The sequence below is a fragment of the Phyllostomus discolor genome, chromosome 1, assembly GCF_004126475.2.
Source record: "Phyllostomus discolor isolate MPI-MPIP mPhyDis1 chromosome 1, mPhyDis1.pri.v3, whole genome shotgun sequence".
In the NCBI taxonomy this organism is placed as follows: Eukaryota; Metazoa; Chordata; class Mammalia; order Chiroptera; family Phyllostomidae; genus Phyllostomus; species Phyllostomus discolor.
Genome location: NC_040903.2, coordinates 31,067,423 through 31,083,819, shown reverse-complemented (window position 1 = coordinate 31,083,819; position 16,397 = coordinate 31,067,423). Strand labels below are relative to the sequence as shown.

The 16,397-nt window shown below is 52.0% G+C and overlaps 1 protein-coding gene across 1 annotated transcript in view; it reads left to right on the top strand.

The window, feature by feature from the left end:
• The window catches only part of SCFD2 (sec1 family domain containing 2), a 318,375-nt gene extending 307,579 nt beyond the window's left edge, over nucleotides 1–10,796 (top strand). The window contains exon 9 of the mRNA XM_028507539.2: nucleotides 9,141–10,796. Coding sequence (XP_028363340.1) covers nucleotides 9,141–9,233 — 93 coding nt within the window. The 3' untranslated portion in view covers nucleotides 9,234–10,796. The remainder of the gene's footprint in view (nucleotides 1–9,140) is intronic.
• The last annotated feature ends 5,601 nt before the right edge of the window (nucleotides 10,797–16,397 follow it).

The window sequence follows — 16,397 nt, the reverse complement described above, 5'->3', positions numbered from 1 at the left end:
AGGTAAGTGGAGAAAAGGTGCCTGGTACGTGCCCTACCATCGGCGGTGGCTCGTCATTATCACCACCTGCGAGGGGCCACCTGCCCACCCGCTCTGCAGGAGCAGCTGAGACTCCTGGTGCGAGGCCACAGCAAGCCAAGGAGAGAGACTTCAGGAAAAGGAGAGCCCTGACTCGGGGGGGACTCTGACCTGGCCGGGGAAGCAGAGCCTGTGACTCAGTGAGACGAAAACCCTGCTTCGGCGGGTTCACCCAAACACGCCCTGAGACGGAGATGGGAGAGCAGGCGGTTTACACGGGAGGCGATCCCAGGAAGCAGAAGAGGGGATCAGAAAAGAGGAGCGGCGGAGGGAGAAAACCCAGGACGGGTGCCTCCCTGAGGCGGTGCTGCTGTGTGTCACTGAGGCCAGGTCCTTGGGGCCCCAGGAGGGGTCTCACGCACCTCGGAATCGTCCTGTTGGGCAGCCAGGAGGCTGGGATGTCTCACACACTCTCTTCTCCCACGCCACCCCCCAGTTGTGGCTGGCCTCTGGGGGCGTATGTGCAGCATTGGGCCACCTCTGCATGCGGCTGAGCAGCTTTCTATGGTTTGCAGAAAGCAAAACAGAGAGGTGTGGCTGCTGCTTCAGGCGGGCTGCTGGCTTGTGCAGGAAACTGCTCACCACTGCACAGAAACCAGGTGGGGTCCCAGCCCAGGCCTGGCTGCCGGGGCTGCCGGTGTCTTTGTCTCCCAACTCAACCTGCTACTGAAGTTTCACCAGCTATGACCACGACAGGTGATAGTAACAGCAGCCAGCCAAGTGTGCCCTCCTTCTTGCCTCCTGTGAGGTCCTGCTTCTTGTTCCAGGCCTTTTCTGCATCTCTGCTGGCATCCAAAATCCATACGGTGCAGTGCAGCACCAAGCTGCCTGTTTACTGCTTTCTGCTTGCTGCTGGCCTAGTCTCCTCAGGCAAACGTGAGCTCCGTGAGTTCAAGGGCTGCGGCTCCCCAGGCTTGAGCACATGGCAGGAGCTCCACAAGCCTGTGGTGTCTACCCTGATTGGCTGCAGGAGGCCTGCGTTGGTGCTGTTAGAGTGGGCCACCTGGTGAAGCAGAGGAGACCTGGTCCCCACTGTTCTCCAGACACCCAACTGAGAAATGGGACCCGGGTACCTAGGGAGCTACGGGAGATTCTTGAGCAGGGGAGTGACCAGTCACTGGATGTGACCCTTTCTGCCGTTATGCTCACGTGTCATGGTCATAGCTGCTAAAGCTTCTGATAACGTGGCAAATTCTGCCTCACTTGACAGCCGCCCTGTCAGCAGCATTAAGGATCTGTTTCACGAGTGATTGCCTTTTCGGCAAGACTTTTATTTTTCGATCCAAAAGCACACTTCTCACTGCCCCTAACACGGCGAGCTAAATTCTTAGCTCTTCAGAACAGTTACGCATTGTAACAGCCTGACAGACATGTTAATCCCCACTCTAAAAGGATAAAGTGCAGACGTTTTCAAAGCCGAGTGGCCTGAGTTTGGCAACAGAAACGGGAATCCGAGGTGGCTTTGCTGCAATCTGACCTGCGCTCAGTCATCTGCAGAGAGAGCTCCTCAAAGAACCCTGGGCTTAAGGAGACTCCTTGACTGCTCACTGTCCTTTGTGCAAAAAGCCCCCCGAAGAGTTAACAGGCCAGAGGGAAATGTCAAGAAGTTCTTCCGCCTCGTGCCCTCCGACCTCCAGGTTCCTGAGAGGAGGTGGATTCCCTGGGTGCCTGCTGAGGGGCCCTGTGGAGGCAGATCTCCCTTCCTCAGAGCTCCACACACTCCCGGCCGCCCGGACTCTGCGGCTCCCTCTGCCTGGACCTGGGGCAGAAGTCGGGCGTTGCTGCTCTGGCTGCACACAAGCCAGACCCGCGTGAGAGCCACCTGTGCTCAGACTCACTGCTGCTGGAGGACGTGTGTGGACTAAACCGACCTGAGCACCATGGGGCTCTCAGAGACGCCTCTGGCAACCAAGAGAGCGACTCAGACTTGGTCATCCATGGAAACAGTGACAATATACGTATCCGATACGTCAGTACTCCTTCTGTCTTGAATGCCCAGCATCCACTCGACCAGCTCCGGTGACAAGGTTGTGCCCCTCCCATGGCAGCGTCCTGGACTCTCACAGGGCTTCACTGATGTGACTGCTCTGCGCCATCTCTAGACGAGTCCCCGTCGGCCTCCCGGAACTCTCACTCGTCCACGCGGGCCCAGCATCAGGCTGCCCAGGATTTACAAGCAAATCAGGCTCATCCTCCTTCCCCAGATCCCCCACCCAGGTCGGCTCTTCTCCAAACTCAGTAGCCTCGGTCTCTACAGCCACCCCACCCCGGCTTGAGATGGGTTGGAGTGCCCTCACCACGGTGGTGGCTGTCCTCATCCGCAGGGCATCCCTCTCCACAGTCAAATGGACCTGAGAGCCATGTCCTGCTGTGCGGCAACGGGGGCGAGTCCTCACCCCCAGCACGGCCTGCAAGGCCCTGCAGGACCTCGACCCCAGCCCTACCGGCGCTCCCTCCCAGCCTCGGGCCTTTGCACTCTTCACTGTCTCGTTCCCGGCACCGCAGACAAGGCCTGGCGCTGGGTGTCTTGACTGTTCATTGGGTGTCAGATATTGGACACTGGAGCCTTTACTTGTGTGACTGCAAAGTAGATAAAAGTGACTTTTCGGGGGACTACACCGACCTGTTGATTCATACTGGGATTATGGACAACCGAAACCACCTATCTTTTGTATCAGTTGCTACTCACCCATATGTTCTCCATTTAATGCCTGCGTGAGTGTGCTTGGCCCCACGGACAGGAAGCCACAGGCATGTCTGTCAGAGTGGACTGGTGGGGCGTCCGTCTGCTCTGTGCCAGGCCCTGGCCTTCATGCCGCAGCCAGAGCAGCAACCAAGCCAGACATTGTCCTGCTTCCAGGGATCTCACACTCTGCTAGTGAGCGGCCAACACGAAACACGAAAACTGCAGCCGGAGACAAGTGCCTGGAGCACACCCGTGCTGCAGTGGGAGTAACTGGGGGGGAGGTTCCTTCAGGCGGCACGGGCATGGGGGAGAAGGCTGTGGCTGAGATGAGAAGGCCCTCAGGGATCAGCCCTTTCGGGGGAGGCTAGTAGAATCCGTTAATGACACATCCAGAAGTGAATTCTCTTTCACAAACGTGACGAGGAAGGATTGCCCGAAACAGTGGAAATCAGAGACCATATTCACACTTGCTCCTCCCATAGGACTGTGACCATGCTCTAAAATGGGAGTGTTTTCTCCACTGTCGGGTGGGCTGGTGGTGGACGCGCTGACGAGAGAATTATGGGTGGTTGGAGAAGGCCCTCTTTCTTGACTACAAATAAAAAAGGGTCAGAGAGGCAGCTTGCCCCGCCCCGCCCCACCCCACCGCACACAGCCACGGCCCGGAGGCCCTGCAGGCTCCCTCGCTCCTGTGTCTCTCTCCCTCGAAGGCCTGCGCCGGGCTCTGAGCCCAGACAGCCCCGCGGGCTGAACTCTGTAGCTGGGTGGTGGCCAGGAAGCTGGCAGAATCCTGGGGTTGTGGGAGGAAAGTAACAGGGAGGGGCCCTCCCAGAAAACAGAGGGGCTGGCCAGCTGGGGAAACAGGGAGACTGAGCGGCAGCGTGACCCAGCCGTCCACCACCGCTTTCCAGTCCAGGCACGTGCATGTTGCCCACATGTGCGTGTTGCCCACACGTGCGTGCGGCGCTCCATTCCTGGGGCTACATATTTGGTGAGAATGTAACTTTATAAACTACCCTGAAATATGCTCACACAGTTTTGCACCACTTCGGGGGCCCAAGGCCACCTAACCCCTGGCTCTGAGACCTGGCTCTGGGTTAGCCTGAAGCTGACGGGAAGCCCAAGGAGAGGAGCCAAGTGGCTTTTCTTTCTTTTTTTTATTGTACTTTTTTCCATTGCCATTTATTCCCCTTAGACCCCCCACCCCCAGCAATCATCACCCTGATGTCCATGTCCATGAGTCCTTTTTCCTCGATCCCTCCACCCCCTAACACCTCCCATGGCTGTCATCCTGCTCTTAAAAAACAAAGCAAACTAAAACAAAACCTCAGAGGGGACAAAGGTGAGGAGGAGACCTGACACCTCCCACTCCCCGAGCTAGTGGCTAGGAGAGCCCAACAAGCAGGCGCACTGACCTCTGGTGCGAAAGCAGGTCAGGCGGCCCACAGGAGGTTTCCAGGGGGCTCGGTCAGGTCCGTTGGACTAATCCATGGTCCCGCCGGTTTCACGAACACGGCTTGATGTTTAACCACAAGTGCGTGAGTGTGTGGGTGGGTGCGTGCCCGTGTGGGGGTGGATAAAGGTTTGAATATGATACGTGCTCAAAACCAGTCATCAAACAGCTTCAGATGCGTGTTGGTGCCTGTGCACGTGTGGGCTGCTCTTCCTGGGAAGAATCCGCCAGGTTTAAAAGAAAAAGGGAGAGACAAATGTTATCCCTTGCTCTCCTTTAGCTTACAGTGTTAGAAATCAGAGGGTTACAGACTCTAAGTCCCGGGCTGCCCAGCTTCCTCTGTGTCCTGCAGAAATAGGACCGGAAGGTGCTGGCACTTACAAATTACAGTGATGGCCTGCAGAAGTGGCGAGTGGCAGGACAGTGAGGGGGGTGGGGTTGTCTCCCAGGGCTGCCTGCTCCAGCCAGCGGGAGGGCAGGCTGAGAACAAAAACAGAACCGTCCCTCCTCCAGCTGAGCCAGGGCCTTCCTGGAGCCCCAGGCTGCTTGAAGGACTTGGCTCTGAGGCTTTCAGGGAACCCTGGTGCCCTCCACGCCGGTCTCGCAGAGGGGAATTTCCATCAGCGCCCTCGATTACCGGGAAAAGCCGATTCTCTAAAAGGAATCCTCCAGCATTCAGTCTGCCTAATGTCACACATTTGATGACTGTATTTATAAAACTTACATTTCCTATCTCACAGACCAGTTCCAGACTCTCAAGCTTTTTCTTTATCATTTTTGAGATTTTGGAGGGTGCTTTTCTCCCCCACTTGCCTTATTTTTTAGAATTTTAAGGAGTATTTTAGCCAAGCAATGCAGAAATGCCATTAGTTGAATAAAAAAAGAAAGAAAAAGAAACCTCTGAAAAGGCTCAAACTCAGTCTGAAAACCAAAAGATGCCTAAGAGAGGACAACGCTTAAGGACCATCAACTGTTACATTGTGAAAGAAATGTTAGCAGTGCAATCCTGCTTGTTCTTCAAAACAGGAATTTTAGACAAATAAGCTTTTTGTTGAACTGATTTGCAACAAGTTTACCCAGCGCTCTCTGAGCTGTCTTGTACTGGAGAAACGTCCTGCTGACCGCGCTCAACTCACTGCCGCCTTCATTGTCCTAGTGCTTTTGTTCCTTCACTGAAGGATCCCCTCTTGTTACATCAGGGACCTGCACTGGACCAGGCCCTGTGCTGAGGAACAATGAAAAGACTCCGTTAAGGAAACAGGGAAGACAGGGCGATGCCAACAGCCACGAAAACACAGTCAGGCCTGGGGGGCGGGGGGCAGGAGATGTCTGAGAAGGCTTCCTGGAGGCGGTGGTGCCTGAGCAGACTCAGAGGTCTTCAGGAAGAGTACGCAGGAACTCGTGTTCCATGTAAAGAAGCATCTCCAGGGTTCCAGCTGCGAAGCCGAGTACGGTTGAGCGTGGCGAGAATGGGGAACCGAGGGTGAGCGGGATGGCGGCAGGGGGCTGGGTGTGGAGTGCCCAGCGGCCCTCAGACTCTAAAATCCCGGAATGCCCTCTGGGGGACCAGGCTTCCCAAAGGGCAGGAAGGGGGCGGCAAGGGTGGCTAGGAGCCAGACAGGGAACACAGCGGAGGGTGACGGAAACAACAGCGACTACCGTTTCTCAGCCCCTCCAGAGCCTGTCGTCGTGCTAAGTATTTGATGTATCTGTTCACATCCGATCTTCATAATAACCATGAGAAGTGGGTGTCACTTTTCCCACTTTACAAAGAAATCGAGTCTCAGGGTGATTAAGCAACTTCTCCGGGGTCATCTGTGGGGACAGTGACCCAGCCGGGGTCCACCCCAGCACGGACACGCCTGAGGCCATGCTCCCCACCGCGGTCCTACCCTGCGAGAGTCCCTGGTCTCAGCACGGCTTTCCCCGCTCCTCCCAGACCTGCTAACTTACTTCACGCGCCGCCCGTCTTTTCTATCTGCTTCTCTTCACCCTCCACGGAACAGGCCCCAGACGTCCTTGGCTCAGCCCACACGCGGAGTAACTGCCTGCTTGTTTGGCGGTGAGGGGCCTGGGCTTTGGCTCCAGCTCAGTGGAGGTGACCAGACCCCAGGGTCTCTGTCAGGGTGGCTGGAAGCCCCGTGTACAACCCCAGGGGTGACGGGTGCTTTCAGCCCAGGCATCGCTGTTCCCATGGGGTCCGCATCAGCTGAGTCGGTAGCCCGTTCTCTCCAAGTCCCCCAGTCCTGCCAACAAGACTTCCCGAGAGACTCACTCCAGCCTTTACACTCGCCCTCGGCTCGGCTGGGGAAGAGTCTGCCACCTTGGCACTGGAACTAAGGGCGACGGAGGCTGGCAGTGGTGGCGGGGACGGGCAAGTCACAAGGGCAGAAGAGGGGACCTTGGCACACTAGTTACTCTGGCCTCTAGTACCTCACACGAGTCTGCTACCAAAGAGTGTGCCAAGGATTTTTGGTTTTACGTGTGTATTTTTAAAAAATATCTGAATAAGTGTTTCTGAACTTATGGTCTGTGAATCCTGGTTGTCTATGAACATCACCTGAAACCATATTCAGAATCTTCTGTGTATGAACAGATGCATATTTTTCTTCGCTTTCATAAGATTGAAAAGGACGTCTATGACCCAACCACAAAACCACAATAAAATAGCAGCTCATGACTGCTGAGCACCCCCCCGCCGACCCCTCGCCTGTGTTACACACACTTGACCTTTATGTAAGCCTTGCCGCAATGCTGTGCGCGTGGGGCTGTTGTTTTCCTTCTGGGACGGACAGGCTGAGGCTCCAAGTGGAGTGACTTTTCCCCAGGGCAGAGTGGTGGGGCTGGGCTCCATGGGGGTCCGACGGGAGAGCCACCATTCTTAGCCAGCTGTTAGGCTTGGCGTAGAAGCCCCTGAGGAGTGAGTGGAGACCCTCTCCAGAGCCACATACTCCGGTGCCGTCCACACCGTGTGGGGGCGATGGGGGCTGCGAGTATTCTCTCGCTGCTCTCAAACTCTCATCCTGCAGCTTTCAAGGAAAAATGTGAGCACACATTTTAGGTATTTTTTTTCTGCCAAAAATGTGACTGGGCTGACATTAACCATATATTTTTAAAAATAATTCTCTTTCAAGAAAAAGTGAAATAGCTGCTTCTAATTTTTGTTTTAAACAGGAGAAGTTTTAATAACTCTCTCTCTTAACAACAGCAAGAAAAATGTAAAGTGCTTCTTTCTCTCCCCTCCAACCTTGACTGCATCGCCATCTGCTTTTGCTCCACAGTGGAGTGTGGGGGCTGTTTTTGACCAGTGAGCTGGGAAGCGGGAGCTGGTTAGTTCCCTGGTTTGGTTACACCTGGGGCAATTTTGGGGTGTGGGAGGGGAGGCAGTGAAGTGTGCAGTATCAATCTGTACTCTCCCAAGGGGCACGGCTAAGCGGAGTAGCCAGGTGAAGGCGAGGCCTGATGCCGGCCTTGCAGTTGTCCTCACTCAGGTGCTGGGCTGTGGAACTCTGATTCTAGAACCTCCTTCCCCATTTCGCATAGTCGTCTTCTCATCTAGTGGCGTTCAACACCTGCCCATGCAAAACCTCTGGCTGTTAGAAAGCATAGCATGGCCCCGCCCCGCCCTGGGCAAGAAGCCCCCCTGTGCTGCACAGACAGATCTGCCCCGGAGGAGAGGCTCAGACTCAGGGAAGCAGGAAGGGTCACCTGTCACAGGGACAGGCCAGAGAGACCCAAAGGTCCGTGTAGACTGGGGTAGAAGAAGCAGCCTTGCCCGGAGCCCTTGACCACAGAGAGGTGACCAGACGGACACTTGGATGCTAACCCAGGCCAGCCTGCCTGGGTTAGAATCCTGACTTAACTATTCCCTCTGTATCTTTGGGCAAGTTTCTTAACCTTCCTGCACTTTATTTTCCTTACCTGCAAAATAAGAATAATATATTACCTGTTTCGTAGGGTTAAGAAGGTTAAATGGATATTAAAAGAGATCATCCTCAGAGCTGGCATATCAGAAGGACTGATAAATATGAGCTGATATCGTAGTTATACCATTGTAATGGGTTGAACTATGTCCCCCTCCCAAAAGATGTGGAAGTCCTAGCCCCTGGTACCTGTGAACGTTCCCTTGCTTGGAAATGGGCCTATGTCGTGGACATGGACAGCAGCGTGGGGGTCGCCTGAGGGAGTGGCTGGGTGGAGGGGGACCAAGAGGGGAAAAGTAGGACAAATGTAGTAGAAAAAGCAATAAAATATTCAAATTAAAAAACAAAGAAACGGGTCTTCATAGATGATCAGATTAAGACGAGGTCGTTAGGGAGACTATCTGACTGTGTCCTGATGAAGACGGGAAACTGGGCAGGGACAGAGGAAAGACCATGTGAAGACACAAGGATGCTAAGAGGGCGGCGTGGAACGGAGTTGCCTTCAGGGCCCTTAGAAAAAGCCAGCCATGCCAGCAACACCTTGGGCTTGTGGCCTCCTGAACTATGCAGCAGTACATTTCTGCTGTGTAATTAATGCAGTCATCATCACTATCACCCACAGCAGCATTTACCTCTTGAGTGTGCCTTGCCACGCTCCCGGAAAGAGGGAGAAACCTCTACATCAAGATCAAATTACTGGATCGCAAAGCGACAGTATGATCCAATTCAATTCAGCAGCAAGGCGGTGGCTGGGGTGGGCCATTCTCAGCGCCTGTTGGTTACAGGGTTAGTAGACGCAGCCCCACTGTCCCGCAGGTCATCCTTCCACCCAGGACACTAGTGTCCGGCGGCATCAAGCTGCCGCCTCCTGCCTTTTTTCCCATAGTACCCACTCCATGCCTATGCCCAAAGAAATGTGTTGCATTTTATTTCTCATCCCCTAATAACCTGAGATCGCTCCCCTAACTGTCTGCACTGCCTTTGCCCCTCCTGTTGTCAGGTAATTGTGCTGTCCACGCGACTCCTGAAGCCACTTAACATCCCCGAGCTGATATTTGCAACTGATCGGCTGCATCCAGATCTTGGCGCTTGAGCACCTCCTAAGAAGACAAGATCTACCAGAGATGGAAATACTGATCCTCAGATTTCAAGTTCAGGTTATGCCTCCAAATCCAGTGTCCCTGGTATGGCTGAATTTTGTCCAAAGGGTCTTGAGAACCACACAGGGAAGTGGTTGGCTGGATTCTTGATTCTTTAAAAAAAACATTATTTTCATTCCTCTAGAGGTGTCGAATGTCTGCTGGTCTAATTCATAATAATTCCCATTTATTCTTAATCTTCTATTTGTGATCTTCCTGATTTCCGCCTACAAGTTCAATAATTCTAAATAAATGCCTGTTGGGGAGTGTTCGTAGATTATAAGCCCTTTGATCTACAGTTGCTCAAAAAGAAGTTAGACATGCCTTAGAATTATAAATGTGAGGAAACTTTGGGTTTTTTCTTAAGATTACACTACTGAGGGAGGGACCATTGTAAATGGGATCTGAGGCTTTGTTTCCGTCTCGGTCTGAGCCGAGTCTGAGAAGGGGAGGCAGGCGGAGCGGGCGGGGGCTGCTCTGACTGCAAACCCGCCCCACATGACAAAGGGCTGCATTGTCCCAGCCCGTGCGTGTGCTGGCAGGGCCCCCAGCCTCCTGGGAACCACAGTGGGAGAAGGCTGGTTGGAGGGCTGTCTCAGCCTGTGAAAGGCCCCCATCCCTGCCGAAGGAAGGCCCTACAGGTATCTGGTCCCAGGGAGTCTACATTCGAACCCTAACCCCTTCAACTTTTGTGATTTAGTCCCTATTGAAATACAAAGCTCTCTTTTCTGTACATCTAAATTTTTCTTCTGGCCATAGCAGAAAAACCTAGAACCACCTAGTGAAATTATATAAGAGTTCCAGCAAAAGTTAACCCAGACATTTGTAGGTAGGTGAGTGATTGATGGGAATTTCTGGCATCCCTAAAAGGTGTTTGTAGAAGGAGATAAAGCTGAAACAGCGTCTAGTGTGGATTAAACAGGTAGAGGAAATAAAATGTAAATCGAAGCATGTGTCTTTCAGTTCTCAACAAATCACTGTCGTTTTATGGAAAAACTAGGAAGCTGGAAATCATTCTGGGTTGTAATCAAAGCAGGTTTTGTAGAACTGACTTTTTTTCCGTCCGAGTGTGTTTTCCACCTCACGCCAGTTCTTTTATGGTGCTCAGTACTGGACACCTCAGGGGCTCCTTCCATTGGGCTAATCTAGAAGTTTGAGTTTGAATGAGAAAATGGCAGCACCCAAAAAGAAATGATAATTGAAGAAAGCATCAGTATTTTCTAAAATAAAAAAAAAAGAAGTAGCCTGCTATGTGTCTTACATCTATCTGCATTCATTCATTCAGTCAGTCATTCCATTCACTCCCAAATACCGCACGAGCCCCTGGCTCCGGCCAGCCGCTCCGCTGGGTCCCCGCCCCGGCAGTGAGCTGAGCCAGACACATCCGTGACCCTGCGGCTCGCACAGACCCAGCAGCTGGTGCCTCTCCTGACGCGGGCCCTGTGTGAGTCTCCGCTCAAGGTTAAATTTTAAACCATGTGTCTCTCTGCAAAGGAAACTTTTTGGAAATACAAAAACGAAACTGCTAACAAGTGGCTACCTCTGGGAAGAAGTATAAAGTGAGAGGGCTAAGAGAAGGGAGGAGCCTTGCTCTTTTTTATATATATATTCAAATATTTATTCTTATTTAATATTTAACTACAGCCTACTCAGCAGCTCATAATCCTGTTGTTTGAGTTTTTGTTCTGATAGAATTTGTCTACTTGATTGCAGTATAAATTACACACAATGAAGGTGGTCTTGTTTGAAATGCACAGGTCAATGATTTTTTTAAAAAGATTTTCTTTATGGATTTTTAGAGAGAGGGGATGAGAAGGAGAAAGAGAGGGAGAGAACATGGGGGAGAGAAACATCAGTTGGTTGCTTCCCCCACACCCCCTTACTGGGGACCTGGCCCGAAACCCAGGCATGTGCCCTGACCAGGATCAAGCCTGCAGCCTCCCACTCCACAGGCCAGTGCTCCGTCCACTGAGCCGCACCAGCCAGGGCTCCAAGAGTTTCAGTAAACGTGTACACGGTGGGACTGTCACCACAGTCAAGAAATAGAACGTTCCCCCACCTCCAAAGGTCCCCTCGTGTCCCTTTCCAGTCTGTTTCCTCATCTGCCTCCAGCACCTAAGCAAACACTGATTTGCTTTCTGAAAGTATAAATTAGTTGGGCCTTTTTTAGAATTGCATAAAAATGGAATCAGTTTGTACTCTTGTATCTGGCTTCTTTCGCTCAGTAAAATGTTTTTAAGATTTATCCATATTGTTGTATATCAGTAATTTTCTCTCTTTTTTCTTTTTATTGATGAGTGGTGTTCTGTTGTTCAGATACATGACAGTTTGTTTACCCATTTATGTCTTGAGCAGTTGGGTTATTTCCAGGTTTGAGCTATTACGAATCGAGCTGCTGTGAACATTGCAGGTCTTGCTCTTGATGTACTTGTGTTGTTTCAATTTTTTTTTCATAGCAAACATGTATTGTATTTCCATATCAATTTTGTGGCTCTAATGTATTTTTGCACCCTAATTTATTCTTTTATTTTTTAAAATTTTATTAATTTATTTTTGGAGAAAGGGGAAGGGAAAGAAAAAGAGGGGGAGGGAAACATCAATGTGTGGTTGCCTCTCACAACCCCCGTACTGGAGACATGGCCCGAAACCCAGGCATGTGCCCTGACTGGGAATTGAATCAGCGACTCCTTGGTTTGCAGCCCAGTGCTCAATCCACTGAGCCACACCAGCCAGGGCTGAAAGTTCTTTAAAAAAGAAAAATAAAGAAGAACATTCAAAAGCTTCTATTCTGAAATGATAAAAGGTGGAAGTTCCTGATTGTAAATGTTATCACTAAGCAGTTACTCTATCCCAATGACGCTCTCAATACTGTGTTACATATGGCCACAGGCAGCCTCTGGGGGTGGAGGGAAATGTCAGAAGTTGGGTTTGTAATCATCTTTCCCATCTCTGTGGTGGTTGGTTGGAGGGACCGAGCGGGGTGGGCAACCAGGTAGCAGAAGGCTTTGGGGAAGATGTGAGACGGAAGGAGTTTCAAGTGACCGGAGTTTCATTTGAATAAGAAGGTGGGAGGCACAGGGCAAAGCATTGCTTCTTCAGTTCAAAGCAGGAACGTAATGGGAACTTGGTATAAATCCTGCTGGGAGCCTTCACCAGATGAGGAAGAAGAGGGGTCTTGGGAAACAGCGCACCGGCCTGCTGGCAGAGCCTCCCGCAGCCTTCTCCATCCGCACGGCATCCCATAGTTCACTTCTCCCGGTCTCAGCTGACTGTGAGGTGGACAGTGGTAGGACCTACCGCTCTGGGCTGTCATGAGCATTAGAAGAATTAATTAAACTTGTGAAGAACATGGCACATGGCAAGCTGGCTGAGAGCGTGTCAGAGCACCACTATTGTGGTAAACGTCTCATGCCTGCTCGAGGAGGGCCTGTGTCTCTAATAGAATGAACTTTCTCTGTCGTTAATGTCAGCCACGAAGTAAATGTGTGGGTTCTGAGACTGATACCCTGAACCGGCGTTTGAACCTCATCCAAATGCACCAATTCCAGGGATCCCCCCTCTCCCAGATGTCTGCTACCTACAGGTGGCTTCAAGGGCTGCGCCGAGTGGCAGTGCTGGTCTCTCCTCTCTGGCTGAGTCTGAGGGTTTACCTGCTAAACCCCAGCCGGCAGAGCAGAGCCAAAGCAAGCACACACACACACGCAGACCTCTGCCAAACCTACAGGCCACTCTCTAAACACAATTGTCAGAGGTGTAAATACTCTGTAGCAATTGACTTCTGCCTTTGTCAACTCTCCTGCCGGAGTCCGCTTCCCTGGCAAACAAAGTGCGCACAGAGAGGTGCTTGGACGTGCTGCGGAGCTGCGTCAGCCAAGGGTTGACCCGGGGGCCAGAGCCCATGGAGCTGCCCCGTCTACCTCAGGGCCTCCCATTGCAATGTCATCCCAGTGACAGAGCATTCTGTCAGGCCTCCCCCATGACCACTGCTGTTTGTTTCACATGGATGACCAGAAGCAGAATCTCAACAACAAATAATCCAGTGTCACAAGGGTCATCTGCCATCCCTGCTGAAGAAACGTGAAGAAACGTCATCTCTGTTTTAAAGGGAATTTTGAAAGACGAAACCAGATGATGGAGGGTATTTGAGAAGGGAGCATGAGATCTTGCCACAGCCAGTGATAAACCCAATCCTGCTGTCTTCTCACCAAGTTAGGAGAGGAACGAGAACAAGAAGGACTTTCTGGAAGCTTCTCTCTTTAGACGCTGAAGGGAGGACAGAAAACACCAGTGTTCCTGGGTTGTTTATAATGGATGAATAAACAGAGCCCAGTAGTGAGTGCCCTCTGGACGGATCCGAGAGGCCATCTTGACTCCTGGGCAGACTGTGGGGCAGCCCCCTCCTCCCCACAGGCGCAGAGGCAGGACCGGGAGTTAGTCACCCAGCTGCTCAGTTTTGAGGGAGTTGCCACAAGCTTGTTCATTTGTCCGGAAAACACACTGGTTTTCTCCCCCTTTGGAATGTAAGGTGAATGTCGAAATCCCATTTTTCACGAGAATGAAGGGCTCACTGTAAATACACCCATAGCTGGGGGCTGGCTGGGTGGGCCCTGGGCTGGGCGTGCAGCTGCCAGTGGGCAAGGGGCCAGGAGGGCCGAGAAGGGTCAGCCAGCTCCGCACTGCGCCACGCCGGACAGGCTACAAAGTGTTGGGAATGTTTTTGATTTGCAGCAGGGAGGAAACTCGAAAGCCAGACATCACGACAGACCAGGATCCGGTTCTGAGGCAGACGGGCTGTGGGCTGTGGGCTGCGCCCCACCCCTGCTTGGATGTCTTTATTACCGAGCTGGGACTGGAGGCCCGTGAGCAGCCGGCTGATGGCAACAGCAGATGTGGCTGTGGCAGCCAGGTGGGCCTCGGGCCAGGGAGGAGCCACAAGCTCCTAGTAGCCACAGAAAGACTGAGAAAAGGACGGGAACTCGGGCCAGGGCGGGGAGGGCCAGCACGTGGAAGACAGAGAGGAGAGCTCCATGGGGGATCTGCTGAGAGCAGCAGAGCTGGGTCTGTTCTGTGACGTCAGACGGACGGACAGACGGACGTGAGGGCAAGTCCTGGACCTGCCGCTCCTTCCGAGCCTCCCTTGCGTGTCTCCGTAGACGGACTGACGACGGATTGCGGGGTTGGTGTGGGGTTGGAATGCATAGAAACGGTCATTGCTGCTACCTGTGTGGCCCTAAGAAGGTAATTTAACCTTTCGGGGCCTCACTTTTCTCATCTTCACCAGGGAATCCTTCCTCACAGGCTTCTTCAGAAGATTAAAAGAGATAATTTATAATCTAGCACGTTATAAATGCTCAAAAAATTCTAATCCTTTCCGTTCTCCACTCCCCTGCTTCCACTTCTACCCCCCTCCCTGTACCCGCCTGCCCGGTACACACACACCCTTCCCTTCCCTTCCCTCCCCTTCCCCAGGTGGCAGAGCAGGGGTTCCGCCATGGAGGCTGGAGCGGGGCTTGCTCAGTGCTGTTTGGTCGTAGTTCAGGAATTTAAAAACAGTTTGAATGCTTACTGTGTGCTACGACGGGAAGGCGAGCAGAACACAGCCTTGGGGCCAAAGCTGCACCTGAACCCACACTCAGCCGTTTTCCGGCCGTGGGGTTCTCGGCCAATCCTGTGCACCGTGCATGGCCCTCAAATCGCCTTTTCCATAAAATGGGAGAAACGATGCCCACCTCATAGTCCATTTTAAGAATTACATCTGTGCCTTTGGTAAGGGACCAATTAAAAGAATCTTAAAATAAAGAAAATCATTTAAAAACAGAAACAGGGTTTAAGAGACATTGTACTAATAATGAGAGGAGCAAAGGTAATAAAACACAAAGCAAAAATTTATGAGAAAGTAGACACAGCTGGTACTCGTGTGGTTTCCAGCTCACTCCCTCTCTCTCCCTCTCTCTCCCTCTCCCTCCGTCACCTAGAATAAACCACTCTATTCCTCTGGATGGAACAGCGCTCTCAGACCCCTTCCAGCCCAGACTTCCAAGGTGAAGTATGAGAAACTGAGGTCAGCGCAGTAGGAGGTGAGGGGCAGCCATGGGCGCCAGGAGGTGCAGCTCGAAGCCCAGCCAGGGAGCAGGAGAGGGCTGCGCAGGTGTGGGACAGACGGGAAGAAGCGGGGACGGTGCCCCGTGTCAGTAATAAATGGGAGTGCAGGGACTGCCCAGCACCTTTGCAAGAGAAAGCCCACCGGAAAGTTCTCTGTCTTTAATTCCAGGACTTGGGCAGGAGACCATTGTTAAACATAGAGAGATTAACCTCTCGCTCACTGGACGTTCTAAATGCAACCACATAGAATGAACAGAAATAAAAGTGAGCAGACACTAGTCGGAGACACTTGTCACTGCCTTTGAATTGAAATGCTTTTCGTGTCGGCACCATTTCCGTCCCTGCCCCCAACACAGGTTGAGTTAGGCTTGACGCATTGGAAATCGCCCTCCCTATTAGGGCTCAGGGCATCACCAAAAACCCTGTCAAGAGCAGATGGGGTATTCACGCTGTGAGAAAACAGATTTAGAAGCCTGGCACCGTATCACAGTGGGCCCTCAGCAGCTATTCTGGCTGCCTCTCTCCATCCCGTGACTTTGTATTTGCCGTAGCATCTTCTGTATGAAATATCACAAAGGAATCAGAACACTGAATATCATAAACGATAGTGTGAATGGAGCCACTTTAAACCAGAGCTGGCGCTGCTATGCCCAAGGAACTGCCTTGCTCACCTTATACCTCAAACCTTGGAATGTTAAAGAGGGCGAAATGACCTTTGCATGGGGTCTGAGCAACCTTGTGTCCCAAAGAACTTTTATGAAGATACCGCGATGACTATGGTGCGGATGACCTCAGGGCTGAAACCTGAAAACGCCGTTTAGAGTGAACATCACTCTGCCGTTACCCGCACTGACTGAACTGCCTTCCCTCTATTGATGTCATGGTTCCTGTTCCCCTGCCCCTTCTCTCACTCACTACGTAAGTACCCATTTTCTTTGTGTCCTAACTAAAATACCGATTCCCAAATAGCTCGCCTAAACACCTGCTGGCCTTCCCATTTAAAAGGCCTTCTTATT